The following is a 27,926-nucleotide window of genomic DNA, read 5'->3' as shown; positions in this document are numbered from 1 at the left end:
CTGGTAATTCAAAGAATATATTGGGGTTACGTGCACCCACAATTTTTACTACTGGTATACAGTGCCATTGTCTGACTGGGAATTCAAAGAGTATATTGGGAATACAAATACCCTCATTTCTTGCTACTGCCATATAGTGCCAGTTTCTGACTGGGAATTCAAAGAATATATTGGGGTTACGTGCACCCACAATTTTTACTACTGGTATACAGTGCCATTGTCTGACTGGGAATTCAAAGAGTATATTGGGAATACAAATACCCTCATTTCTTGCTACTGCCATATAGTGCCAGTTTCTGACTGGGAATTCAAAGAATATATTGGGGTTACGTGCACCCACAATTTTTACTACTGGTATACAGTGCCATTGTCTGACTGGGAATTCAAAGAGTATATTGGGAATACAAATACCCTCATTTCTTGCTACTGCCATATAGTGCCAGTTTCTGACTGGGAATTCAAAGAATATATTGGGGTTACGTGCACCCACAATTTTTACTACTGGTATACAGTGCCATTGTCTGACTGGGAATTCAAAGAGTATATTGGGAATACAAATACCCTCATTTCTTGCTACTGCCATATAGTGCCAGTTTCTGACTGGTAATTCAAAGAATATATTGGGGTTACGTGCACCCACAATTTTTACTACTGGTATACAGTGCCATTGTCTGACTGGGAATTCAAAGAGTATATTGGGAATACAAATACCCTCATTTCTTGCTACTGCCATATAGTGCCAGTTTCTGACTGGGAATTCAAAGAATATATTGGGGTTACGTGCACCCACAATTTTTACTACTGGTATACAGTGCCATTGTCTGACTGGGAATTCAAAGAGTATATTGGGAATACAAATACCCTCATTTCTTGCTACTGCCATATAGTGCCAGTTTCTGACTGGGAATTCAAAGAATATATTGGGGTTACGTGCACCCACAATTTTTACTACTGGTATACAGTGCCATTGTCTGACTGGGAATTCAAAGAATATATTGGGGTTATAAATACCCTCATTTCTTGCTACTGCCATATAGTGCCAGTTTCTGACTGGTAATTCAAAGAATATATTGGGGTTACGTGCACCCACAATTTTTACTACTGGTATACAGTGCCATTGTCTGACTGGGAATTCAAAGAGTATATTGGGAATACAAATACCCTCATTTCTTGCTACTGCCATATAGTGCCAGTTTCTGACTGGGAATTCAAAGAATATATTGGGGTTACGTGCACCCACAATTTTTACTACTGGTATACAGTGCCATTGTCTGACTGGGAATTCAAAGAGTATATTGGGAATACAAATACCCTCATTTCTTGCTACTGCCATATAGTGCCAGTTTCTGACTGGGAATTCAAAGAATATATTGGGGTTACGTGCACCCACAATTTTTACTACTGGTATACAGTGCCATTGTCTGACTGGGAATTCAAAGAGTATATTGGGAATACAAATACCCTCATTTCTTGCTACTGCCATATAGTGCCAGTTTCTGACTGGTAATTCAAAGAATATATTGGGGTTACGTGCACCCACAATTTTTACTACTGGTATACAGTGCCATTGTCTGACTGGGAATTCAAAGAGTATATTGGGAATACAAATACCCTCATTTCTTGCTACTGCCATATAGTGCCAGTTTCTGACTGGGAATTCAAAGAATATATTGGGGTTACGTGCACCCACAATTTTTACTACTGGTATACAGTGCCATTGTCTGACTGGGAATTCAAAGAGTATATTGGGAATACAAATACCCTCATTTCTTGCTACTGCCATATAGTGCCAGTTTCTGACTGGGAATTCAAAGAATATATTGGGGTTACGTGCACCCACAATTTTTACTACTGGTATACAGTGCCATTGTCTGACTGGGAATTCAAAGAATATATTGGGGTTATAAATACCCTCATTTCTTGCTACTGCCATATAGTGCCAGTTTCTGACTGGTAATTCAAAGAATATATTGGGGTTACGTGCACCCACAATTTTTACTACTGGTATACAGTGCCATTGTCTGACTGGGAATTCAAAGAGTATATTGGGAATACAAATACCCTCATTTCTTGCTACTGCCATATAGTGCCAGTTTCTGACTGGGAATTCAAAGAATATATTGGGGTTACGTGCACCCACAATTTTTACTACTGGTATACAGTGCCATTGTCTGACTGGGAATTCAAAGAGTATATTGGGAATACAAATACCCTCATTTCTTGCTACTGCCATATAGTGCCAGTTTCTGACTGGGAATTCAAAGAATATATTGGGGTTACGTGCACCCACAATTTTTACTACTGGTATACAGTGCCATTGTCTGACTGGGAATTCAAAGAGTATATTGGGAATACAAATACCCTCATTTCTTGCTACTGCCATATAGTGCCAGTTTCTGACTGGGAATTCAAAGAATATATTGGGGTTACGTGCACCCACAATTTTTACTACTGGTATACAGTGCCATTGTCTGACTGGGAATTCAAAGAGTATATTGGGAATACAAATACCCTCATTTCTTGCTACTGCCATATAGTGCCAGTTTCTGACTGGGAATTCAAAGAATATATTGGGGTTACGTGCACCCACAATTTTTACTACTGGTATACAGTGCCATTGTCTGACTGGGAATTCAAAGAGTATATTGGGAATACAAATACCCTCATTTCTTGCTACTGCCATATAGTGCCAGTTTCTGACTGGGAATTCAAAGAATATATTGGGGTTACGTGCACCCACAATTTTTACTACTGGTATACAGTGCCATTGTCTGACTGGGAATTCAAAGAATATATTGGGGTTATAAATACCCTCATTTCTTGCTACTGCCATATAGTGCCAGTTTCTGACTGGTAATTCAAAGAATATATTGGGGTTACGTGCACCCACAATTTTTACTACTGGTATACAGTGCCATTGTCTGACTGGGAATTCAAAGAGTATATTGGGAATACAAATACCCTCATTTCTTGCTACTGCCATATAGTGCCAGTTTCTGACTGGGAATTCAAAGAATATATTGGGGTTACGTGCACCCACAATTTTTACTACTGGTATACAGTGCCATTGTCTGACTGGGAATTCAAAGAGTATATTGGGAATACAAATACCCTCATTTCTTGCTACTGCCATATAGTGCCAGTTTCTGACTGGGAATTCAAAGAATATATTGGGGTTACGTGCACCCACAATTTTTACTACTGGTATACAGTGCCATTGTCTGACTGGGAATTCAAAGAGTATATTGGGAATACAAATACCCTCATTTCTTGCTACTGCCATATAGTGCCAGTTTCTGACTGGGAATTCAAAGAATATATTGGGGTTACGTGCACCCACAATTTTTACTACTGGTATACAGTGCCATTGTCTGACTGGGAATTCAAAGAGTATATTGGGAATACAAATACCCTCATTTCTTGCTACTGCCATATAGTGCCAGTTTCTGACTGGGAATTCAAAGAATATATTGGGGTTACGTGCACCCACAATTTTTACTACTGGTATACAGTGCCATTGTCTGACTGGGAATTCAAAGAGTATATTGGGAATACAAATACCCTCATTTCTTGCTACTGCCATATAGTGCCAGTTTCTGACTGGGAATTCAAAGAATATATTGGGGTTACGTGCACCCACAATTTTTACTACTGGTATACAGTGCCATTGTCTGACTGGGAATTCAAAGAGTATATTGGGAATACAAATACCCTCATTTCTTGCTACTGCCATATAGTGCCAGTTTCTGACTGGGAATTCAAAGAATATATTGGGGTTACGTGCACCCACAATTTTTACTACTGGTATACAGTGCCATTGTCTGACTGGGAATTCAAAGAGTATATTGGGAATACAAATACCCTCATTTCTTGCTACTGCCATATAGTGCCAGTTTCTGACTGGGAATTCAAAGAATATATTGGGGTTACGTGCACCCACAATTTTTACTACTGGTATACAGTGCCATTGTCTGACTGGGAATTCAAAGAGTATATTGGGAATACAAATACCCTCATTTCTTGCTACTGCCATATAGTGCCAGTTTCTGACTGGGAATTCAAAGAATATATTGGGGTTACGTGCACCCACAATTTTTACTACTGGTATACAGTGCCATTGTCTGACTGGGAATTCAAAGAGTATATTGGGAATACAAATACCCTCATTTCTTGCTACTGCCATATAGTGCCAGTTTCTGACTGGGAATTCAAAGAATATATTGGGGTTACGTGCACCCACAATTTTTACTACTGGTATACAGTGCCATTGTCTGACTGGGAATTCAAAGAGTATATTGGGAATACAAATACCCTCATTTCTTGCTACTGCCATATAGTGCCAGTTTCTGACTGGGAATTCAAAGAATATATTGGGGTTACGTGCACCCACAATTTTTACTACTGGTATACAGTGCCATTGTCTGACTGGGAATTCAAAGAGTATATTGGGAATACAAATACCCTCATTTCTTGCTACTGCCATATAGTGCCAGTTTCTGACTGGGAATTCAAAGAATATATTGGGGTTACGTGCACCCACAATTTTTACTACTGGTATACAGTGCCATTGTCTGACTGGGAATTCAAAGAGTATATTGGGAATACAAATACCCTCATTTCTTGCTACTGCCATATAGTGCCAGTTTCTGACTGGGAATTCAAAGAATATATTGGGGTTACGTGCACCCACAATTTTTACTACTGGTATACAGTGCCATTGTCTGACTGGGAATTCAAAGAGTATATTGGGAATACAAATACCCTCATTTCTTGCTACTGCCATATAGTGCCAGTTTCTGACTGGGAATTCAAAGAATATATTGGGGTTACGTGCACCCACAATTTTTACTACTGGTATACAGTGCCATTGTCTGACTGGGAATTCAAAGAGTATATTGGGAATACAAATACCCTCATTTCTTGCTACTGCCATATAGTGCCAGTTTCTGACTGGGAATTCAAAGAATATATTGGGGTTACGTGCACCCACAATTTTTACTACTGGTATACAGTGCCATTGTCTGACTGGGAATTCAAAGAGTATATTGGGAATACAAATACCCTCATTTCTTGCTACTGCCATATAGTGCCAGTTTCTGACTGGGAATTCAAAGAATATATTGGGGTTACGTGCACCCACAATTTTTACTACTGGTATACAGTGCCATTGTCTGACTGGGAATTCAAAGAGTATATTGGGAATACAAATACCCTCATTTCTTGCTACTGCCATATAGTGCCAGTTTCTGACTGGGAATTCAAAGAATATATTGGGGTTACGTGCACCCACAATTTTTACTACTGGTATACAGTGCCATTGTCTGACTGGGAATTCAAAGAGTATATTGGGAATACAAATACCCTCATTTCTTGCTACTGCCATATAGTGCCAGTTTCTGACTGGGAATTCAAAGAATATATTGGGGTTACGTGCACCCACAATTTTTACTACTGGTATACAGTGCCATTGTCTGACTGGGAATTCAAAGAGTATATTGGGAATACAAATACCCTCATTTCTTGCTACTGCCATATAGTGCCAGTTTCTGACTGGGAATTCAAAGAATATATTGGGGTTACGTGCACCCACAATTTTTACTACTGGTATACAGTGCCATTGTCTGACTGGGAATTCAAAGAGTATATTGGGAATACAAATACCCTCATTTCTTGCTACTGCCATATAGTGCCAGTTTCTGACTGGGAATTCAAAGAATATATTGGGGTTACGTGCACCCACAATTTTTACTACTGGTATACAGTGCCATTGTCTGACTGGGAATTCAAAGAGTATATTGGGAATACAAATACCCTCATTTCTTGCTACTGCCATATAGTGCCAGTTTCTGACTGGGAATTCAAAGAATATATTGGGGTTACGTGCACCCACAATTTTTACTACTGGTATACAGTGCCATTGTCTGACTGGGAATTCAAAGAGTATATTGGGAATACAAATACCCTCATTTCTTGCTACTGCCATATAGTGCCAGTTTCTGACTGGGAATTCAAAGAATATATTGGGGTTACGTGCACCCACAATTTTTACTACTGGTATACAGTGCCATTGTCTGACTGGGAATTCAAAGAGTATATTGGGAATACAAATACCCTCATTTCTTGCTACTGCCATATAGTGCCAGTTTCTGACTGGGAATTCAAAGAATATATTGGGGTTACGTGCACCCACAATTTTTACTACTGGTATACAGTGCCAATTTCTAACTAGGAATTCAAAATGCGCAAGGCTCCCGGAAAGGGACGTGGACGAGGCCGTGGGCGAGGTCGGGGGAATGGTTCTGGGGAGCAAGGTAGCAGTGAAGCCACAGGGCGTCCCGTGCCTACTCCTGTGGGGCAGCAAGCATTGCGCCACTCCACAGTGCCAGGGTTGCTTGCCACATTAACTAAACTGCAGGGTACAAACCTTAGTAGGCCCGAGAACCAGGAACAGGTCTTGCAATGGCTGTCAGAGAACGCTTACAGCACATTGTCCAGCAGCCAGTCAGACTCTGCCTCCTCTCCTCCTATTACCCAACAGTCTTGTCTTCCTTCCTCCCAAAATTCCGAAGCTTTACAGAACAATAACCCAAACTGTCCCTGCTCCCCAGAGCTGTTCTCCGCTCCTTTCATTGTCCCTCAACCTGCCTCTCCACGTCACGATTCCACGAACCTAACAGAGGAGCATCTGTGTCCAGATGCTCAAACACTAGAGTCTCCTCCATCTCCGTTCGATTTGGTGGTGGATGACCAGCAACCCACCCTCATCGACGATGATGTGACGCAGTTGCCGTCAGGGCATCCAGTTGACCGGCGCATTGTGCGGGAGGAGGAGATGAGACAGGAGTTGGAAGAGGAAGTGGTGGATGATGAGGACACTGACCCGACCTGGACAGGGGGGATGTCAAGCGGGGAAAGTAGTGTGGATGTTGAGGCAGGTGCAGCACCAAAAAGGGTAGCTAGAGGCAGAGGCAGAGGTCAGCAGCTTAGGCGAAGCCAGGCCACACCCGGAATCTCCCAAGATGTTCCAGTTCGTACCCAGCCCCGAAAAACTCCCACCTCGAGGGCACGTTTCTCGAAGGTGTGGAGTTTTTTCAAGGAATGCGCCGAGGACAGATATAGTGTTGTCTGCACAATTTGCCTCTCGAAATTGATTAGGGGCTCTGAGAAGAGCAACCTGTCCACCACTTCAATGCGCCGTCATTTGGAATCCAAGCACTGGAATCAGTGGCAGGCAGCAACGGCAGGACAAAGGCCGCCTGCCGTTCACGCCACTGCCACTGCCTCTGCCTCTGCCACTGCCACTGCTGACTGTGCTGGCGATGCACTCCAGAGGACGAGCCAGGACACCACTTCATCTGCCTCCGCCACTTTGTTGACTTCTACCTCATCCTCCCCTGGTCCTGTCTTATCTCCTTCTCCTGCACCATCAAAGGCACCATCAGGCGTTTCTTTACAACAACCCACCATCTCTCAGACATTGGAGCGGCGGCAGAAATACACTGCTAACCACCCACACGCGCAAGCCTTGAACGCCAACATCGCTAAACTGCTGGCCCAGGAGATGTTGGCGTTCCGGCTTGTTGAAACTCCCGCCTTCCTGGACCTGATGGCAACTGCGGCACCTCGCTATGCCGTCCCTAGCCGTCACTACTTCTCCCGGTGTGCCGTCCCCGCCTTGCACCAGCACGTGTCACTCAACATCAGGCGGGCCCTTAGTTCCGCGCTTTGCACAAAGGTCCACTTGACCACCGACGCGTGGACAAGTGCATGCGGACAGGGACGCTACATTTCACTGACGGCACACTGGGTGAATGTAGTTGAGGCTGGGACTGCTTCCCAAACTGGCCCGGTGTACCTCGTCTCCCCGCCTAACATTCCTGGCAGGGACACGAGAAGAACACCCCCCTCCTCCTCCTCCTCTACCGCCTCCTCCTCCGCCACCGCCTCCTCCTCCGCCACCGCCTCCTCCTCCGCTGTTAGATTGACCCCAGCTACGAGTTGGAAACGTTGCAGCACTGGCGTTGGTAGACGTCAGCAGGCTGTGCTGAAGCTGATCAGCTTGGGGGACAGACAGCACACTGCCTCCGAGGTGAGGGATGCCCTCCTCGATGAGACGGCAATATGGTTTGAGCCGCTGCACCTGGGCCCAGGCATGGTCGTTTGTGATAACGGCCGGAACCTGGTAGCAGCTCTGGAGCTTGCCGGACTCCAACATGTTCCATGCCTGGCCCACGTCTTCAACCTAGTGGTGCAACGTTTCCTAAAGAGCTACCCCAATGTTCCAGAGCTACTGGTGAAAGTGCGGCGCATGTGCGCCCACTTTCGCAAGTCGACAGTAGCCGCTGCTAGCTTAAAATCTCTCCAGCAACGCCTGCATGTGCCACAACACCGGCTTTTGTGCGACGTCCCCACACGCTGGAACTCAACGTTTCAGATGTTGAATAGAGTGGTTGAGCAGCAGAGACCTTTGATGGAATACCAGCTACAAAACCCTAGGGTGCCACAAAGTCAGCTGCCTCAGTTTCACATCCATGAGTGGCCATGGATGAGAGACCTTTGTGACATCCTACGGGTCTTTGAGGAGTCCACAAGGAGGGTGAGCTCTGAGGATGCGATGGTGAGCCTTACAATCCCGCTCTTGTGTGTTCTGAGAGAATCCCTGATTGACATCAGGGATAACTCAGATCACACAGAGGAGTTAGGGATAGCATCCGATCCGTCACAGCTGGAGAGTAGGTCCACACATCTGTCCGCTTCACTGCGTTTAATGGAGGAGGAGGAGGAGGAGGAGGAGGAAGAAGAGTTGTCCGATGATGTGATGGTGATACAGGAGGCTTCCGGGCAACTTCGAATCGTCCCATTGTTGCAGCGCGGATGGGTAGACATGGAGGATGAGGAGGAAATGGAGATTGAACTTTCCGGTGGGGCCAGAGGAGTCATGCCAACTAACACTGTGGCAGACATGGCTGAGTTCATGTTGGGGTGCTTTACAACCGACAAGCGTATTGTCAAAATCATGGAGGACAACCAGTACTGGATCTTTGCTATCCTTGACCCCCGGTATAAAAACAACATCTCGTCTTTTATTCCGGTAGAGGGGAGGGCCAATCGCATCAATGCTTGCCACAGGCAATTGGTGCAGAATATGATGGAGATGTTTCCAGCATGTGACGTTGGCGGCAGGGAGGGCAGTTCCTCCAGTAGGCAACCAAGTTCTCACCGGTCCACACAAACGAGGGGCACACTGTCTAAGGTCTGGGACACCTTGATGGCACCCCCTCGCCAAAGTGCCGCCACGGAGGGTCCTAGTGTCACCAGGCGTGAGAAGTATAGGCGCATGTTGCGGGAATACCTTTCCGACCACAGCCCTGTCCTCTCCGACCCCTCTGCGCCCTACACGTATTGGGTGTCGAAGTTGGACCTGTGGCTTGAACTTGCCCTATATGCCTTGGAGGTGCTGTCCTGTCCTGCCGCCAGCGTCCTATCTGAGAGGGTGTTCAGTGCAGCCGGTGGCATCATCACTGACAAGCGCACCCGTCTGTCAGCTGAGAGTGCCGACCGGCTCACTTTGATAAAAATGAACCACCACTGGATAGAGCCTTCATTTTTGTGCCCACCTGTGTAAAGCACCCCAACATGAAACTCCATGTCTGTACTCAACCTCTCCAATTCCTCCGCATCCTCATACTCATCCACCATAAGCGTTGCACAATTCTGCTAATACTAGGCTCCCTCCAACATGATTTCCCCCAACTCTGCTGGTTAGAGGCTCCCTCCACCCTGATTTCCACCAACTCTGCTGGTTAGAGGCTCCCTCCACCCTGCTTTCCCACAACTCTGCTGGTTAGAGGCTCCTTCCACCATGAATTTGCCCAAACTGGGCTGTTTAGAGGCTCCCTCCACCATGAATTGGTCCAAACTGGGTTTTTTAGAGGCTCCCTCCACCATGAATTGGTCCAAACTGGGCTGGTTAGAGGCTCCCTCCACCATGAATTGGTCCAAACTGGGCTGGTTAGAGGCTCCCTCCACCATGAATTTGCCCAAACTGGGCTGGTTAGAGGCTCCCTCCACAATTAATTGGTCCAAACTGGGCTAATTAGAGGCTCCCTCCACCATGAATTGGTCCAAACTGGGTTTTTTAGAGGCTCCCTCCACCATGAATTTGCCCAAACTGGGCTGTTTAGAGGCTCCCTCCACCATGAATTGGTCCAAACTGGGCTGGTTAGAGGCTCCCTCCACCATGAATTTCCCAAAACTTGGCTGTTTAGAGGCTCCCTCCACCATTAATTGGTCCAAACTGGGCTGGTTAGAGGCTCCCTCCACCATGAATTTGCCCAAACTGGGGTGGTTAGAGGCTCCCTCCACCATTAATTGGTCCAAACTGGGCTGGTTAGAGGCTCCCTCCACAATTAATTGGTCCAAACTGGGCTAATTAGAGGCTCCCTCCACCATGAATTGGTCCAAACTGGGTTTTTTAGAGGCTCCCTCCACCATGAATTTGCCCAAACTGGGCTGTTTAGAGGCTCCCTCCACCATGAATTGGTCCAAACTGGGCTGGTTAGAGGCTCCCTCCACCATGAATTGGTCCAAACTGGGCTGGTTAGAGGCTCCCTCCACCATGAATTTCCCAAAACTTGGCTGTTTAGAGGCTCCCTCCACCATTAATTGGTCCAAACTGGGCTGGTTAGAGGCTCCCTCCACCATGAATTTGCCCAAACTGGGCTGTTTAGAGGCTCCCTCCACCATGAATTTGCCCAAACTGGGCTGGTTAGAGGCTCCCTCCACCATGAATTGGTCCAAACTGGGCTGGTTAGAGGCTCCCTCCACCATGAATTTGCCCAAACTGGGCTGTTTAGAGGCTCCCTCCACCATGAATTTGCCCAAACTGGGCTGGTTAGAGGCTCCCTCCACCATGAATTGGTCCAAACGGGTTTTTAGAGGCTCCCTTCACCATGAATTGGTCCAAACTTGGCTGTTTAGAGGCTCCCTCCACCATGAATTTGCCCAAACTGGGCTGTTTAGAGGCTCCCTCCACCATGAATTGGTCCAAACTGGGCTGGTTAGAGGCTCCCTCCACCATGAATTTCCCAAAACTTGGCTGTTTAGAGGCTCCCTCCACCATTAATTGGTCCAAACTGGGCTGGTTAGAGGCTCCCTCCACCATGAATTTGCCCAAACTGGGCTGGTTAGAGGCTCCCTCCACCATGAATTGGTCCAAACTGGGCTGGTTAGAGGCTCCCTCCACCATGAATTTGCCCAAACTGGGCTGTTTAGAGGCTCCCTCCACCATGAATTGGTCCAAACTGGGCTGGTTAGAGGCTCCCTCCACAATTAATTGGTCCAAACTGGGCTAATTAGAGGCTCCCTCCACCATGAATTGGTCCAAACTGGGTTTTTTAGAGGCTCCCTCCACCATGAATTTGCCCAAACTGGGCTGTTTAGAGGCTCCCTCCACCATGAATTGGTCCAAACTGGGCTGGTTAGAGGCTCCCTCCACCATGAATTTCCCAAAACTTGGCTGTTTAGAGGCTCCATCCACCATTAATTGGTCCAAACTGGGCTGGTTAGAGGCTCCCTCCACCATGAATTTGCCCAAACTGGGGTGGTTAGAGGCTCCCTCCACCATTAATTGGTCCAAACTGGGCTGGTTAGAGGCTCCCTCCACAATTAATTGGTCCAAACTGGGCTAATTAGAGGCTCCCTCCACCATGAATTGGTCCAAACTGGGTTTTTTAGAGGCTCCCTCCACCATGAATTTGCCCAAACTGGGCTGTTTAGAGGCTCCCTCCACCATGAATTGGTCCAAACTGGGCTGGTTAGAGGCTCCCTCCACCATGAATTGGTCCAAACTGGGCTGGTTAGAGGCTCCCTCCACCATGAATTTCCCAAAACTTGGCTGTTTAGAGGCTCCCTCCACCATTAATTGGTCCAAACTGGGCTGGTTAGAGGCTCCCTCCACCATGAATTTGCCCAAACTGGGCTGTTTAGAGGCTCCCTCCACCATGAATTTGCCCAAACTGGGCTGGTTAGAGGCTCCCTCCACCATGAATTGGTCCAAACTGGGCTGGTTAGAGGCTCCCTCCACCATGAATTTGCCCAAACTGGGCTGTTTAGAGGCTCCCTCCACCATGAATTTGCCCAAACTGGGCTGGTTAGAGGCTCCCTCCACCATGAATTGGTCCAAACGGGTTTTTAGAGGCTCCCTTCACCATGAATTGGTCCAAACTTGGCTGTTTAGAGGCTCCCTCCACCATGAATTTGCCCAAACTGGGCTGTTTAGAGGCTCCCTCCACCATGAATTGGTCCAAACTGGGCTGGTTAGAGGCTCCCTCCACCATGAATTTCCCAAAACTTGGCTGTTTAGAGGCTCCCTCCACCATTAATTGGTCCAAACTGGGCTGGTTAGAGGCTCCCTCCACCATGAATTTGCCCAAACTGGGCTGTTTAGAGGCTCCCTCCACCATGAATTTGCCCAAACTGGGCTGGTTAGAGGCTCCCTCCACCATGAATTGGTCCAAACTGGGCTGGTTAGAGGCTCCCTCCACCATGAATTTGCCCAAACTGGGCTGTTTAGAGGCTCCCTCCACCATGAATTTGCCCAAACTGGGCTGGTTAGAGGCTCCCTCCACCATTAATTGGTCCAAACTGGGCTGGTTAGAGGCTCCCTCCACCATGAATTTGCCCAAACTGGGCTGTTTAGAGGCTCCCTCCACCATGAATTTGCCCAAACTGGGCTGGTTAGAGGCTCCCTCCACCATGAATTGGTCCAAACTGGGCTGGTTAGAGGCTCCCTCCACCATGAATTTGCCCAAACTGGGCTGTTTAGAGGCTCCCTCCACCATGAATTTGCCCAAACTGGGCTGGTTAGAGGCTCCCTCCACCATGAATTGGTCCAAACGGGTTTTTAGAGGCTCCCTTCACCATGAATTGGTCCAAACTTGGCTGGTTAGAGGCTCCCTCCACCATGAATTTGCCCAAACTGGGCTGTTTAGAGGCTCCCTCCACCATGAATTGGTCCAAACTGGGCTGGTTAGAGGCTCCCTCCACCATGAATTTCCCAAAACTTGGCTGTTTAGAGGCTCCCTCCACCATTAATTGGTCCAAACTGGGCTGGTTAGAGGCTCCCTCCACCATGAATTTGCCCAAACTGGGGTGGTTAGAGGCTCCCTCCACCATTAATTGGTCCAAACTGGGCTGGTTAGAGGCTCCCTCCACAATTAATTGGTCCAAACTGGGCTAATTAGAGGCTCCCTCCACCATGAATTGGTCCAAACTGGGTTTTTTAGAGGCTCCCTCCACCATGAATTTGCCCAAACTGGGCTGTTTAGAGGCTCCCTCCACCATGAATTGGTCCAAACTGGGCTGGTTAGAGGCTCCCTCCACCATGAATTGGTCCAAACTGGGCTGGTTAGAGGCTCCCTCCACCATGAATTTCCCAAAACTTGGCTATTTGGAGGCTCCCTCCACCATTAATTGGTCCAAACTGGGCTGGTTAGAGGCTCCCTCCACCATGAATTTGCCCAAACTGGGCTGTTTAGAGGCTCCCTCCACCATGAATTTGCCCAAACTGGGCTGGTTAGAGGCTCCCTCCACCATGAATTGGTCCAAACTGGGCTGGTTAGAGGCTCCCTCCACCATGAATTTGCCCAAACTGGGCTGTTTAGAGGCTCCCTCCACCATGAATTTGCCCAAACTGGGCTGGTTAGAGGCTCCCTCCACCATGAATTGGTCCAAACTGGGCTGGTTAGAGGCTCCCTCCACCATGAATTTGCCCAAACTGGGCTGTTTAGAGGCTCCCTCCACCATGAATTTGCCCAAACTGGGCTGGTTAGAGGCTCCCTCCACCATGAATTGGTCCAAACGGGTTTTTAGAGGCTCCCTTCACCATGAATTGGTCCAAACTTGGCTGTTTAGAGGCTCCCTCCACCATGAATTGGTCCAAACTGGGGTGGTTAGAGGCTCCCTCCACCATGAATTTGCCCAAACTGGGCTGTTTAGAGGCTCCCTCCACCATGAATTGGTCCAAACTGGGTTTTTTAGAGGCTCCCTCCACCATGAATTGGTCCAAACTGGGCTGGTTAGAGGCTCCCTCCACCATGAATTGGTCCAAACTGGGGTGGTTAGAGGCTCCCTCCACCATTAATTGGTCCAAACTGGGCTGGTTAGAGGCTCCCTCCACCATTAATTGGTCCAAACTGGGCTGGTTAGAGGCTCCCTCCACCATGAATTTGCCCAAACTGGGCTGGTTAGAGGCTCCCTCCACCATGAATTGGTCCAAACTGGGGTTTTTAGAGGCTCCCTCCACCATGAATTGGTCCAAACTGGGGTTTTTAGAGTCTCCCTCCACCATGAATTGGTCCAAACTGGGGTTTTTAGAGGCTCCCTCCACCATGAATTTGCCCAAACTCTGCTGGTTAGAGGCTCAATCCACCCTGATTTTCAAAACAAATGTTGGTGCCAACCTCAACTTACTACAAGGGCCAAATTCACTGCTGGTGACAAGCTCTCCTCACTGCAAGTGCCAAATACACATGTTTCAAGGTGTTTTCCTACTGTCAGAGAGGTGGTATTGAGTGTGTAAAGTGTGTAGTTGTTAGGCTGTGATGTTGGGGTAATAGAGGGTCTTTGGTGTGTTAGATGCCCCCAGACATGCTTCCCCTGCTGTCCCAGTGTGATTCCAGAGGTGTTGGCATCATTTCCTGGGGTGTCATAGTGGACTTGGTGACCCTCCAGACACGGATTTGGGTTTCCCCCTTAACGAGTATCTGTTCCCCATAGACTATAATGGGGTTCGAAACCCGTTCGAACACACGAACATTGAGCGGCTGTTCGAATCGAATTTCGAACCTCGAACATTTTAGTGTTCGCTCATCTCTACTAGTTATGAATCAAGCTTCAAGTGGAGATGAGTTACATATGAAATCTGGCTTTCCTTTCTGTATCATGCTAAATATTTTTTATTCACATATATATATATATATATATATATATATATATATATATATATATATATATATGTGGCTGTTTATGTGGAAAGGGCCCACATTGTCGATATGGAGTTCTTGGTATCATTGTAACGGTTATGGTGTAACATTGTCCGAAACAGCAAAAAAATTTTTATTGAAAGCACAATTGACATATTTTTTAAATAAAATTTTTCCATAAAACAAAATTGTGATTTTTTTACCCAAATATGTTTTGGACTATTTTCTCTATAATTAGTATCGACGATCTGGGCCCTTTTCACGTAAACAGCCACATATATATATCACCATTAATTCAATGTTGCTGTATATTTTAGGGTTTACTTACAATACACAAAATACACAAAACAAATACAAAACTATCAGTGACCAATTGGCCTGTCTGAAGCCTGACTGAAGCCTGTCAAAGAGTACAATGGACGAGAGATAGGATGATAGTTTGAAGTGGGCATTTCGAGAAATTTTGAGACATACAGGAGCAGTGAGGTGGGGTGATAGATGGCTGGAGAGGACGGGTCGAGGGATGGTTTCTTAAGTATAGGTGTTGATGGTAGCGTGTTTGAAGGCAAAAGGAAAGGATCCTCTGGTTAAGGATAGATTGAAGAGATGGTTTAGGGTAGGAGTAAAGACTTCAGTGAGTTTGGGGATGAGATGGAACTGGATGGATCAAGCGCGCCGGAGGTGAAGTAGGACTTTGAAATTAGGGTGGAGAGTTTTTCATCAGTGACGGTGGAGAAACAAGATAAAGATGAAGAAAACAGAACATCATGCTTGCCTTGGGGTAACCCTGGATTTCGACCTATCCTTCAAGTCACACGTTCAAACCCTCAACACTTCCTGCCGCCTCCAACTGAAGAACATCCATCGAATCCTCTCCTTCCTCACCCCTGAAACCACTAAGATGCTCATCCAGGCCCTCATAATCTTCCGTTTAGATTACTGCAACACCCTTCTCCATGGTTGCCAGCTAGCACCCTCGCCCCCTCCAGTCCACCTTAAACTGCACTGCTCATTTAATCCACCTCACCCCCCAATCTTCATCGGCTGCTCCCCTTTGCCAGTCCCTCCACTGGCTACCCATAGCCCAGTGAATTGGGTTCAAGCTACTAACGTTAACATTCAAAGCGATCCACAACCTGTCCCCTCCATATATCTCCGAACTAATCTCCCGCTACCTGCCCACACGCAACCTCAGGTCCTCCAATGACCTCCTACTCTGCTCTGCTCTCATCCACTCCTCACACAACCATCTCCAAGATTTTTTTTTTTTTTTTTTTTTAAATGTAGATTGTGAGCCCCACATAGAGCTCACAATGTACATTTTTCCCTAACAGTATGTCTTTTTTTGGAATATGGGATGGAAATCCATGCAAACACGGGGAGAACATACAAACTCCTTGCAGATGTTTTTTTGCCCATGGCGGGATTTGAACACCAGGACTCCAGCGCTGCAAGGCTGCAGTGCTAACCACTGAGCCACCGTGTGGCCCCATCACCAATCTCCAAGATTTCTCCCGTGCATCCCCCATACTCTGGAACTCCTTACCAAGACACATAAGACTGACCCCCACAATCACAGGCTTCAAGAAGGCCCTGAAGACTCACCTATTCAGGAAGGCCTACAACCTCCAATAACACTATTACCACACCACCATCTGAACTGTCTCCCCCTCTCCTTCTGTCTCTACCCCCTTCCCTCATAGATTGTAAGCCCTCGCGGGCAGGGCCCTCTACCCCACTGTGCTAGTCGGTCATTGTTAGTATTATATCTACCTTTATATTTTGTGTATTGTATGTAAACCCCCAAATGTGAAGCACCATGGGATTAATGGTGCTATATAAATAAATATAATAATAATAATATTTATGTGACCAAGTCACATAAACATACCGAGGCAGATTTACGATTGAATATGCACTAGCGTTCTAGTCCAACTTGCCTCCCAAAAATGATATACTTGTTTTAAAGCACTTATTATTCTTTCTGCACCTTGTCCTACAAGGAGACAGGAATTAACATGTGACTTTGGGCCCCCCAAAATATGGACATATGGACAGAGATTGTCTTGAAAGGACAACTCATTTCATTTATGATCTATTTCATCATCATCAATAATCTCAAAAGTTTTTAACATCAAACTTCAAATGCATTAGTAGTTTTCCTCTCTTAGTTCCTTCACTTATATAAAGAATCATAGAAATTACCATAGTTAAGGCAAATCAAGGTATTGTATCCCAAATTAAACCTTACAGTCAAATTATTGACATATTGTGTAAAGTGGAAGAACAACGTGAGGCATGACAGGGACATTGATCTATTATATGTGAACCTGGAGTCCTCTGTGCAATACAACCATGGTTATGTCAGAGTGCTGTGCAAATCTAATTGAAATCCACTTTCAAAACAAGTAACTGCAGGGATATACAGTCATGGCCGTAAGTGTTTGCACCCCTGAAATTTTGCAGAAAATGAAGTATTTCTCCAAGAAAATTATTGCCATTGGATGTGTTTTGTTATACACATGTTTATTTCCATTGCATGTATTGGAACAAAACTAAAAAATTTAGAAAAAAGCCAAAAGTAATTATATTATATTCTGAATTCACTCAAAACTCCAAAAATGGCTGGAAAAAAATATTAGCTCCTTAAACTTAAAGGGGTTGTCCGGCCTAAAATTAGTTTTATTAATTAGGCCAGGGAAGTTGAAAAAAATAATATAAAACCATACTAACCTGTCCTCGCTGCTCTCTTGCCTCCCCGCACGGTCTGGTCCTGCAGTTCCATTGTTGTCTTCCATTAGAAGTATCCGTCCCATGTGACCACTGAGGCTAATCAGTGGCCTCAAGAAGGAAACCGTGGACATTAGTACCTATGATGTCCCATGTTCCCTTCCTGGGCCACTGAGGTTGCGGATTGGCTTCAGCAGTCACATGACCACTAAGGCCAATCAGCAGCCTCAGTGGGAGGGAACCTGGAACGTCACAGTTGGTGAGAATTTCATGAACAAGAAGGCAGTCGACCAGATCAGACCACCATGGAAGGATACTGGGGCATCGGGGACCGGTGAGTATTTTTTTATTTTTTTCACTTTCCCCATCCTAATGAGAAAATGTTATTTAGCCTGTACAACTTCTTTAATACTTGGTTACATAACTTTTGGAAAAAATAACTGTAATAAATCGCTTTCTATAACCATCAACAACATCCAACACTTGTCAATTGGAATTTTAGATCATTCTACTTTTATAAACTGTTCCAAGTCTCTGATATTTGAAGGGTGCCTTCTTCCATATCAATTTTAAGATCTCTCCACAGGTGTACAATGGGATTTAGATACGGACTTATTATTGGACACTTCAGAATTCTATAGTGCTTTGTGTCCATCCATTTCTGGGGGCTTTTGAAGTATGTTTGGGGTCATTATCTTGCTGGAATATCCATGAGTTAGGATTCAAACACAGCTTTCTAATATTGGGCCCTACATTGAGACACTAAACTGTTTGATAATCTTCAGATTTCATGATACCATGTACACAGTCAAGGCACACAGTGCCAAAGGAAGCAAAACAAGCCCAAAGCATCTTTGAACCTCCACCATATTTGACTTTTGGTACTGTATTCACTTCATTGTAGGCCTCATTTGGTAGAATGATATGCTTTACCAAAAAGCTCTAATCTTGGTCTCATCTATCCACAAGACATTGTACCAGAAGGATTTAGTTTGAATGAGCATTGCATGCCTGAAACAAAGTTACTTACACAAAGTTTTGAAAAAGTGGCAACTATTTTGTCTGGCCCATTTTTGGAGTTTTGTGTGAAATCATGTCCAATTTGCTTTTTTTCCCTGTTCTTCTGTATTATTCCAATACACACAAAGATAAAAATCTGTAACACAAAATATGTGTAATTGCAATAACTGTCTGGGAGAAATACTTCATTTTCTAGAAATATTTCAGTAGTGCCAACACTTATGACCATGACTGTATTACCCAAGTTGATGTCACTAGTACCACCGCCAGGTCACTGTTCAGTCTTTTCCCACAATATGTACCTTGTATAACCTTAAATTATCCATGCCGATAACACAGTGAATTTAACTATAGCAAAGAAGGGAAATATTTTGTTGCTACAAAATGGTGATCAAAACAGTTTTGGCTCATGATTAGAGATGAGCAAACAGTAAAATGTTAGAGATTCGATATTTGTTTCGAGTAGCCCCTCAATATTCGACTACTCAAATCAAATATCGAATATCCTCTGAGAAGTCTTCTCCATGCAGCGTCCCCACGGCATTTTCCGGCTCTGAATTCACTCTGCCAGGCATCGGGACTGGGCAGAGCCGACTGCGCATGCCCGCACTACAAGTGGACATGCGCAGTCGGCTCTGCCCAGGCCCGATGCCTGGCAGAGTGAATTCAGAGTCGGAAGACGCCACGGGGAAGCTGCATGGAGAAGACTTCTAAAGGTAGGAGAAGAACCAGCGTTGATTGGCCGACTGTATAGCATTCGGCCAATCAATGCTGGTTCTGCATTGAACTTTTCCATTCGAATAGCGAGTGGTACTCGATCGAGTACGAGTATTTCGAATACCGTAGTATTCGATCGAATACCTACTCGATCGAATACTACTCGCTCATCTCTACTCATGATACATGTCTCTAATACCAGCCCTTTCTCTAGTCAGGCAAGGAATCTATGATACATTTTGCTCATGATGCATGACAAAAGTGGCAATTTTTAGTGCATGGCTGTATTTACTCCACACTTGTGGCATTTAAGGAGGGCCTTTAACATGCTCATCAATGTGTAGTATTGTATACCTCTAGAACGCCAACAGTGTGCTGAATTCCTTGCAATGTCGACTTTTCTGTTGTGCACCCTGATCCTGGAGATATCAGTGCCATTAATATCTCCCTACTGTAAGAAGGACTGGCCTTACAGCCTAGTGTCATTGTTGGGCTATGAGGAACAAGTCCAAGTCTATGGAAGAGTACTGTTGGGGGGAAGTGGGTTGTTCCTCACAACCCAGCCATGACACTGAGCTATAATGCCTGCCCTTCTGACAATGGGAAGAGATCAGTGCCTGAAGTTAATGGCACTGATATCTCCAGCACTGGGGCGCGTACTGGGAAATCTGACAGTACACCGAATTCAACGCACTGTTGTCTTTCTAGTGGTATATAATACCACACATCGATGAGGACATGAAAGGTCCTCTTTAAGTTAATTTGCACCAGAAAACTGTCTCAAGTAATAGCTGAAATCTGGATTAGGGCTCACGTACAAATTTTTTTTCTTCAGCTCTATTTTTTTCATGATGTGTGGAGGAGATTAATGAAATTTCCTTAACTTTGTTGGTACTGTAAAATGCTGTTTCGTAACATGGGGCCTCACCCTAAATTTAGATTTCAGCTTCTGGCACAATGACCAGCCAAGAAAATTATTTTGAAGCATGTGCCTCTTAATTTTGATAGATATGATGCCAGCAGGGAATAGATGAAAACCGGCATGACAAATGCTGGTCTCCTATTAAATCCCTCTCAATGTCTTTACACAAGGACAAGTATATTATCAAGTACATGCTAAACTATCTGTTGGGGTAAAGTTAAATCCAACTTTCCTGCCATGTGCCTTCACTACACCATCATGTGGGACCCCATTTTATGGTAAAGCGTCACACATAGAGCTGACTTTCTTACATGTATAGTATATTTACTGACGATAGAGCACAATGGTGCTGGAGGAAGGGGCATTTTATAATACTCCTAACTGTCTGCTACCTATTTGTCTGTTTGTCCAGAATCTGATATCTCAATTTATCTAACTACTATTCAATCTGCTATTTTACATTCATAAGTAGACTTTTTAATCAGTGCACTATATATCCTTGAGAACGTTCTACCTGCTGTGCAGAATATTAAATATACATGGATATCAATATTTAATGCTGTTTGACATGTAAAATGTCAGGACATTTGCTTTGTGTTGATCTTTTTATCCACTTAACATTACAGGCAAATTCCGCTCATACATTTTGATTAATGCTGACACCGGATTGTTTAGACATTTGAACTGAATGATCCGTATTTGATAATGAAATCTTCACAACCACTTAGTGAATAATGAATTCACAATATCATAATCTAATGATTTCTCACAATCCACATGAATATTTCTAGAGTGGTTATATCTGTAGAATTAATGTATAATTTTACCTTATCAAGTTATTTCACTTCATTTCTTTTACATCTCCATGTGATACTTCTATTTCCTTTTGTACAGAACATAACATTTATGATAAATCCATACACATATACTTATGTCTATTGGTAGTGAGCAACTGGTACATATGTAATTCCATGTATGAATAGACTTTAGGATTACTGCCAATAGGATTACTCCCAACAATAAAATATAGTAGATCAGTTTTCTTGGAAAATATGGTTCACAAAAAGGAATCTTAAAGTCCTGTTTTTAATGTTATTTTTTTTTTAACATGGCACAGTCAGAGCGCAAAAGTGTTCCAATAAATAATATGCTGTTCTTAGACAGATATGGCAAAGATTAAGGCTATGAATATTTGTCTAGACATTGGGTTTCCTTTTCATCAGGGATGAGGATTTTGAAGCAGGGTCACAGCTGTAGGGGGTACAGAGGTAGCGGTATCTACCAGGCCCTGGAACTTGAGGGGGGCCCGAAAGTCCCTGTGCCACATAATATATATGACTATTTTAAATGGCATAAAGCAGGGGCCCCATTAAAGATTCTCCATTGAGACCAAGGTGGTTCAAGTTACAACTCTATTTTGAAGAACAGGCCAGGGCCCCACGTTGCGAAAACGCAGTATCTGCTAAGTGGATGGGATTCTGCCTAATCTACATTGCAGAAAAAAAAAATCCACAGTGGAAATGCTGCGATTTCCAAAACGCAAGAGTTTTTCCCAATCGCAGCATGTCATTTATACCTGGTATAAGTAAGTATAAAGGTATAATAGAAGCAGATAGTCCACAAAGGAAATTTAATATAACTTCCGCACATAGACCATATATACACTTATATATCTAATAATACAACAACAGCAACAAGGTATAATAGCCATAGTTGTAAAATACGTGAATATGGAAGCCAAACTATAAAATAAACTTAAAGCTTTTTACTGAGTAAATAACCAGTTCAATACGGTCACCTTCAGCATCCTGGAATCTTTTGATGATCTAGAAACAAATGAATTCAACAAGTTTTATGATTATCTTTGTGAATTTGAGAACAAAAGAACAGACTGTCTTGAAGTTAATATTTATGCAATGCTTTTTTATGGATGCCCAAACAGCATGGATCTTTGACATCTTCAGCATACATGACTTTTACAGATAAGATATTGCAGATTGATTGACATAACATCTCTTCGAAGTTTGGCGCAAACATAATTAAGGTGATGTCTAGAGAAGCAGTAAGATTTCCTACATACATAATGACCCAAACCTTAGCGGTGTCGGCGGCTGGTTCAAATGTGCATGAAGGGTTAATGCCATAGTCTCTGGCATTAGAAATTACGACTCCTTAGAGGCTTCTAACTCTTGTCTGTACACATTCTGCAACCACAGCACATCTCTGGCCTTGCAACAGACACGCTTTGTTTCTATGCTGATGAAATACATTTGAAAGGAGGCATGCATAATAGTTATTTTATGTGTAAAATATGCACATACATATGCAGTTTCAAAATAAAACTACAGAAACAGAAAGAGTGCCGACTTACTTGAAAGAGACAATTTGAGAGAAAATAGCAATGTTTAGCATTGTAGATTACTGAAACATTCATGAGCGGTCTATTTAGTCATTCTTCAAGAGTATTTCAAACATCCCTTTACCGTGCTCCGGTTTTATGTGGATTCGGTATTTTAATTCCCCTGCTTCCAGTGCCACACACTTCATAAATAGCATCCTGTTAGTATGACCATGGGGATCAAATTCTATCCAGGGACAGGATCATCAAAGTATCAAATGGCAGACTACTTGTAGTCTTCTAGATATTGCTTGGAGGAGATAAATAGCGTTGCAGCATTACAAAATCAATCTCCATCTTGCCAACAGCAGTCAAGTGCTTATATTACTAAATTATCTATGTTTTACCATGGAAACCTCTTGATAACTTCCATTACAGTGGTTTGATTTTGGTTGCTGACTGAAGGAAAATTAATGAAGAGAGGCAGTGTTCTCATTTTTAACATCGGTAGCATTTTCAGCCAGTGAAAACTGTCACATTGAAAATGTAGTTCCATCTGCCAACGTTATGCTATAGATCATAGAAAGCAATACAGAATCCAAACCAAAGCCTTCATACTTACCCAACAGCTTACACTTTGCCTCCTTTCTACTCTTCTCATTTGCTTGAGGGCCTGCACAGATTTGGCCTTATGATCTTATTTCTGTAAGTCTTTCAATAGTACCTGCACACATGGGGTTATGTAACCTGTGCAGTCCCTTCCGCAAGTTCTGTAGATCAAAGCACAAAGCCATGATTCACTGCAGAAAACAGTAAAACTTCAATGTGCATCAATTGTTTGGGAAGGCTGTTTTTATCATCTACTAAATTATATTACAACTCAGAATAATAATTAAAATGAGAAATATTGCCCTGGTTATAACTTTCCCATAAGGAAGATATACAGCATAGCTAAGCTGCTATTTCACAAGTCCCTATGTCTAGAATTTAAACATACATATATGTATATATCTGCAGTCATGGCTGTAAGTGTGGGCACTCCTAAAATTTTTCCAGAAAATGAAGTATTTCTCCCAGAAAACTATTGCAATTACACATGTTTATTTCCATTGTGAGTATTGGAACAGCGCAAAAAAAAAAACCTGAGGAAAAAATGGCATTGTACATAATTTTACACAAAAATTGAAAAATTGCACTATTATGCCCCTTAGTGGCCCCTGCACACAGTATTATGCCCCATAGTGGCCCCTGTACACAGTGTTTTGTCCCATAGTGGACCCCGCACACAGAATTATGTCCCATAGCTGCCCCTGTACACAGTATAATATCCAATAGCAGCCCCTGCACATGGTATTATGTCTCATAGAGGCCCCTGCACACGGTATTATGTCCCCATAGTGGCCCCAGCACACAGTATTTTGTCCAATAGCAGCCCCTGCACACGGTATTATGTCCTCTAGTGACCCCTGCACATGGTATTATGTCCCATAGTGGCCCCTGCACACAGTATTATGCCTCATAGTGGACCCTGCACACAATATTATGTCCCAAAGCTGCCCCTTTACTCAGTATAATGTCCAATAGTGTACCCTGCACACATTATTATGTCCCATGGTGGACTCTGCACACAGTATTATGTCCCATAGCTGCCCCTGTACGCAGTATACTGTCCAATAGCAGCCCCTGCACATGGTATTATGTTTCATAGAGGCACCTGCACACAGTATTATGTCCCATAGCTGCACCTGTACACAGTATAATATCCAATAGCAGCCCCTGCACATGGAATTATGTCTCATAGAGGCACCTGCACACAGTATTATGTCCCATAGTGGCCCCTGCACACAGTATTATGCCCCATAGTGGCTCCTGTACACAGTATTTTGCCCCATAGTGGCCCCTGCACACAGTATTATACCCCATAGTGGCCCCTGCACACAGTATTATGTCCCATAGCTGCCCCTGTACACAGTATAATGTCCAATAGCAGCCCCTGCACATGGTATTATGTCCCATAGAGGCACCTGCACATGGTATTATGTCCCATAGAGGCACCTGCACATGGTATTATGTCCCATAGAGGCACCTGCACATGGTATTATGTCCCATAGTGGCACCTGCACACAGTATTATGTCCCATAGTGGCACCTGCACACAGTATTACGCCCCATAGTGGCTCCTGTACACAGTATTTTATCCCATAGTGGCCCCTGCTCACAGTATTATGTTCCATAGTGGCTCTGTACACAGTATTATGCCTCATAGCGGCCCCTGCACATGGTATTATGTGCCATAGTGGCCCTGGACATGAGAAATGACGATTTTGGCATTGCATTAGTGATCAGACCCTGGGGTTCAAGACCCCTAGAGGGTCTAATGAATTCCAAAAAAAAGTAAAAAATAAAAAAATAAAGTATTAAAAATTAAAATCCTACCCCTTTCCCTAAAACACATATAATGAATATCTAATACTGTTAATACTGTGAAACACATACACATTAGGTATCCCTGTGTCCGAAAACACCAGCTCTACAAATCTATAAAAATATTTTTCCTGTACGGTAAACGCGGTAGCGGGAAAAAAAGTTGTCCAACTTCCCCTTCCCTGAGATTGTTTTTTTTTCCCCCACTTGGAATTCAGCCTGACTACAGCCAGGCTGAATATAGGGTATGTGCAGTGCTCCTATTCCGTTGGGAAGGGGTTAATAGGAGCACCGCAGATACCCTATATTCAGCCAGGCTGAATTCCAAGTGAGGGGAAAAAACCCAGTCCTCAAGCTCAGGGAAGGGGCAGACAGACAACCAAAACACCCCCTCCCCATCCCCTGCACCCAGCATCTACTGCACCCAAAAACTCCGACCATTTTAATTTTTGAAATTTTCCAGTGGCTGTTGCATTTCCCCCCCTCGGCTTATACTTGAGTTAATAAGTTTTCCCAGTTTTTTGAGGTAAAATTAAGGGCCTCGGCTTATATTCGGGTCGGCTTATACTCGAGTATATACAGGTAATTTTTTTTCGGAGAAATACTTCATTTTCTGGAAAAATTTCAGGGCTGCCACTTATGGCCAAGACTGTGGATTATAATAATTGTAGCTCATCTTTGGTGAATCCCATGTCAGATGCTGAAATCTTCACTGTCCCCTAGCTTTCCTAGGTTTTATTTATACAAGTTTTGTGGTGCAAATAATGGTAGAATTGTCAGCCAGTAAAGACCCCTTTCTCTCACCACTTTCCTTACGAGAACAGTGGAAATAGAGTAAAAGTCACTTTTTTTGTGCAAAAACCTACTAGAAGTTATCATTTTCAAACTTTCTAACCACATACAGTAGATATTGTGACAAGATCATTTTCTATCACTGTTTATCTTTTTACAAGACTACAGTAGTGTTTTATATATTTGAGCATAAACTATAATTATAAGTTATACAAATTATCTATAAATTCTATTTTCTAATTCGATACCAAATTTGTATCGTCCATATGTATAGCAGATGATAACATTTTTGATGGAATTTCATCAGTCACTTCAATTTTAGGTTGTCATCTGTCTTTACTGTTTAATTTGCTGCTTATGCAATTTTTCCTCTATCTTAGTAATGCAGACTTGGTTGTCTTAATGCTTGAGTTATTATATTTATTAGGAATATACTATAGTGCAGTGCACAAAGTGAATGGCATTTGATGTCAGGTGCATAGAGTGGTAAGCACCATGTCTGCGTTCTTAGGCCTTTTTGCATATCACACATGACATAAATGACCCCCCTCCCTGGAATTTTTGAAAAGGTTATTGTATTTTTATACGCATAATGTTTTTCTTGCCCTAAATGAATAACTTGTGTTCAGGAAATCACCCATTTTTTCCACTTTAAGCTATTTTGATGGTTAACCTTTTATTCAATTAGTGCTATGCTTCATTGGGCTCACATTGAGAAAGAATTTGCTGAATGCCGATTATCTAGTCTGTTTCACGTTTTTTTTTTCTTTTTTATCCTGCTCTCATCATTTATTGATCTCGTTCAGCTCAAGAGGCACAATTCTAAAGCTTCGCACTATTCTGTTTCTCATTGACATTTTTTACATTTGTCCCATTGATATCAAATTTGAAAAATTCTCCAGCGATAAATTTGCTTTTGTAAAATATTACAAGATATCTTGTAAAGCCATGATAATGTTTATGGTTCCTGCTAAAAAAAAGCAATGTGTCTTTTTTTCTTGGATCCTTTCTAAATTGTATTTTGGAGATCCGTTTACAGATTACAGCATGCATCGGTGTAAGAGAACATTTAATGCCTAAATGTTGCTGGCTGTAGGCATTAATACAAGTTGCCAAGGGGCATGCGGGATGATATTTCTAACCTCATGTTCCACATTAAGCCTAATAGCATAGTAGTGAAAATGAAATGGAGTTTAAATGGAGCAAGAAAAAACTGGTTTAGCCGTCCTCTTGGTTGTGTATTTGAATCAAAGTTCAGCAGAAGTAACAGATGTAACAGGACAAACATATGGCCTGACAATTATCTAGATGGTGGCTTGAAATTTTGTTATAACATAAACTTGTATCTATTCATTGGTGCATAAAATGTGCTGGTAACTCACCAGTCACAGGTCTTTAATAACTCCAAAGGTTAATTTTTAGATATAAACCTGATGGGAAATACAATTCAGGAGTCTACTGAAATAGCAGCAAATATAAGAAATAAATCCATGCCATAAAATAGTGCCAAGAAAATAAATACACCCTGGATAAGCGGGTATTTGGCTCACATAACAACGCATCGTGCATGGGCTGTAATTACTAGACTTTGCTTCCCTGCATACTTATAGGTTATTCAGCAACTGTTAACTTGACGTAAAAGTGTAGTATCATTTATCACCAAGAATTTAAGGGTTGGTGCCAATGAAGACTAAGTCAAAAAATTAATGGAACACTCGATGTTTCAACAAAAATTATACTGCAATTCTAGATAAAATATTAAAGCCCTACTTTAATTATTTTGAACTGACTATATAGTATGTTGAGTTCTGTTTGCACCTCCATATACAGATAGAACAGAATTCAGAATTCTGCGGTTTTGCTGAAATCAGAGAGCTCAGATGTTACAGTAGGCAGAGTCAGGACGGGTTCACATCTGCGCCCGGTCTCCAGTTTAGCCAATCCGTCCAGTTTCCATCTTCTGCCCCATGAAACTGGACAGGAGATGGAAACCTGGCGGT

General features: G+C 43.5%; 1 protein-coding gene across 1 annotated transcript in view; it reads right to left on the bottom strand.

The window, feature by feature from the left end:
* Window positions 1–22,890, bottom strand: part of LOC142208952 (cryptic protein-like) — an 83,417-nt gene extending 60,527 nt beyond the window's left edge. The window contains exon 1 of the mRNA XM_075277849.1: window positions 22,745–22,890. Coding sequence (XP_075133950.1) covers window positions 22,745–22,785 — 41 coding nt within the window. The 5' untranslated portion in view covers window positions 22,786–22,890. The remainder of the gene's footprint in view (window positions 1–22,744) is intronic.
* Between the last annotated feature and the right edge of the window lie 5,036 nt (window positions 22,891–27,926).

The sequence above is a fragment of the Leptodactylus fuscus genome, chromosome 1 (genome assembly GCF_031893055.1).
Source record: "Leptodactylus fuscus isolate aLepFus1 chromosome 1, aLepFus1.hap2, whole genome shotgun sequence".
Taxonomy (NCBI): domain Eukaryota; kingdom Metazoa; phylum Chordata; class Amphibia; order Anura; family Leptodactylidae; genus Leptodactylus; species Leptodactylus fuscus.
The sequence above is the reverse complement of the archived record's forward strand: the minus strand, read 5'-3'. Positions and strand labels throughout refer to the sequence as shown.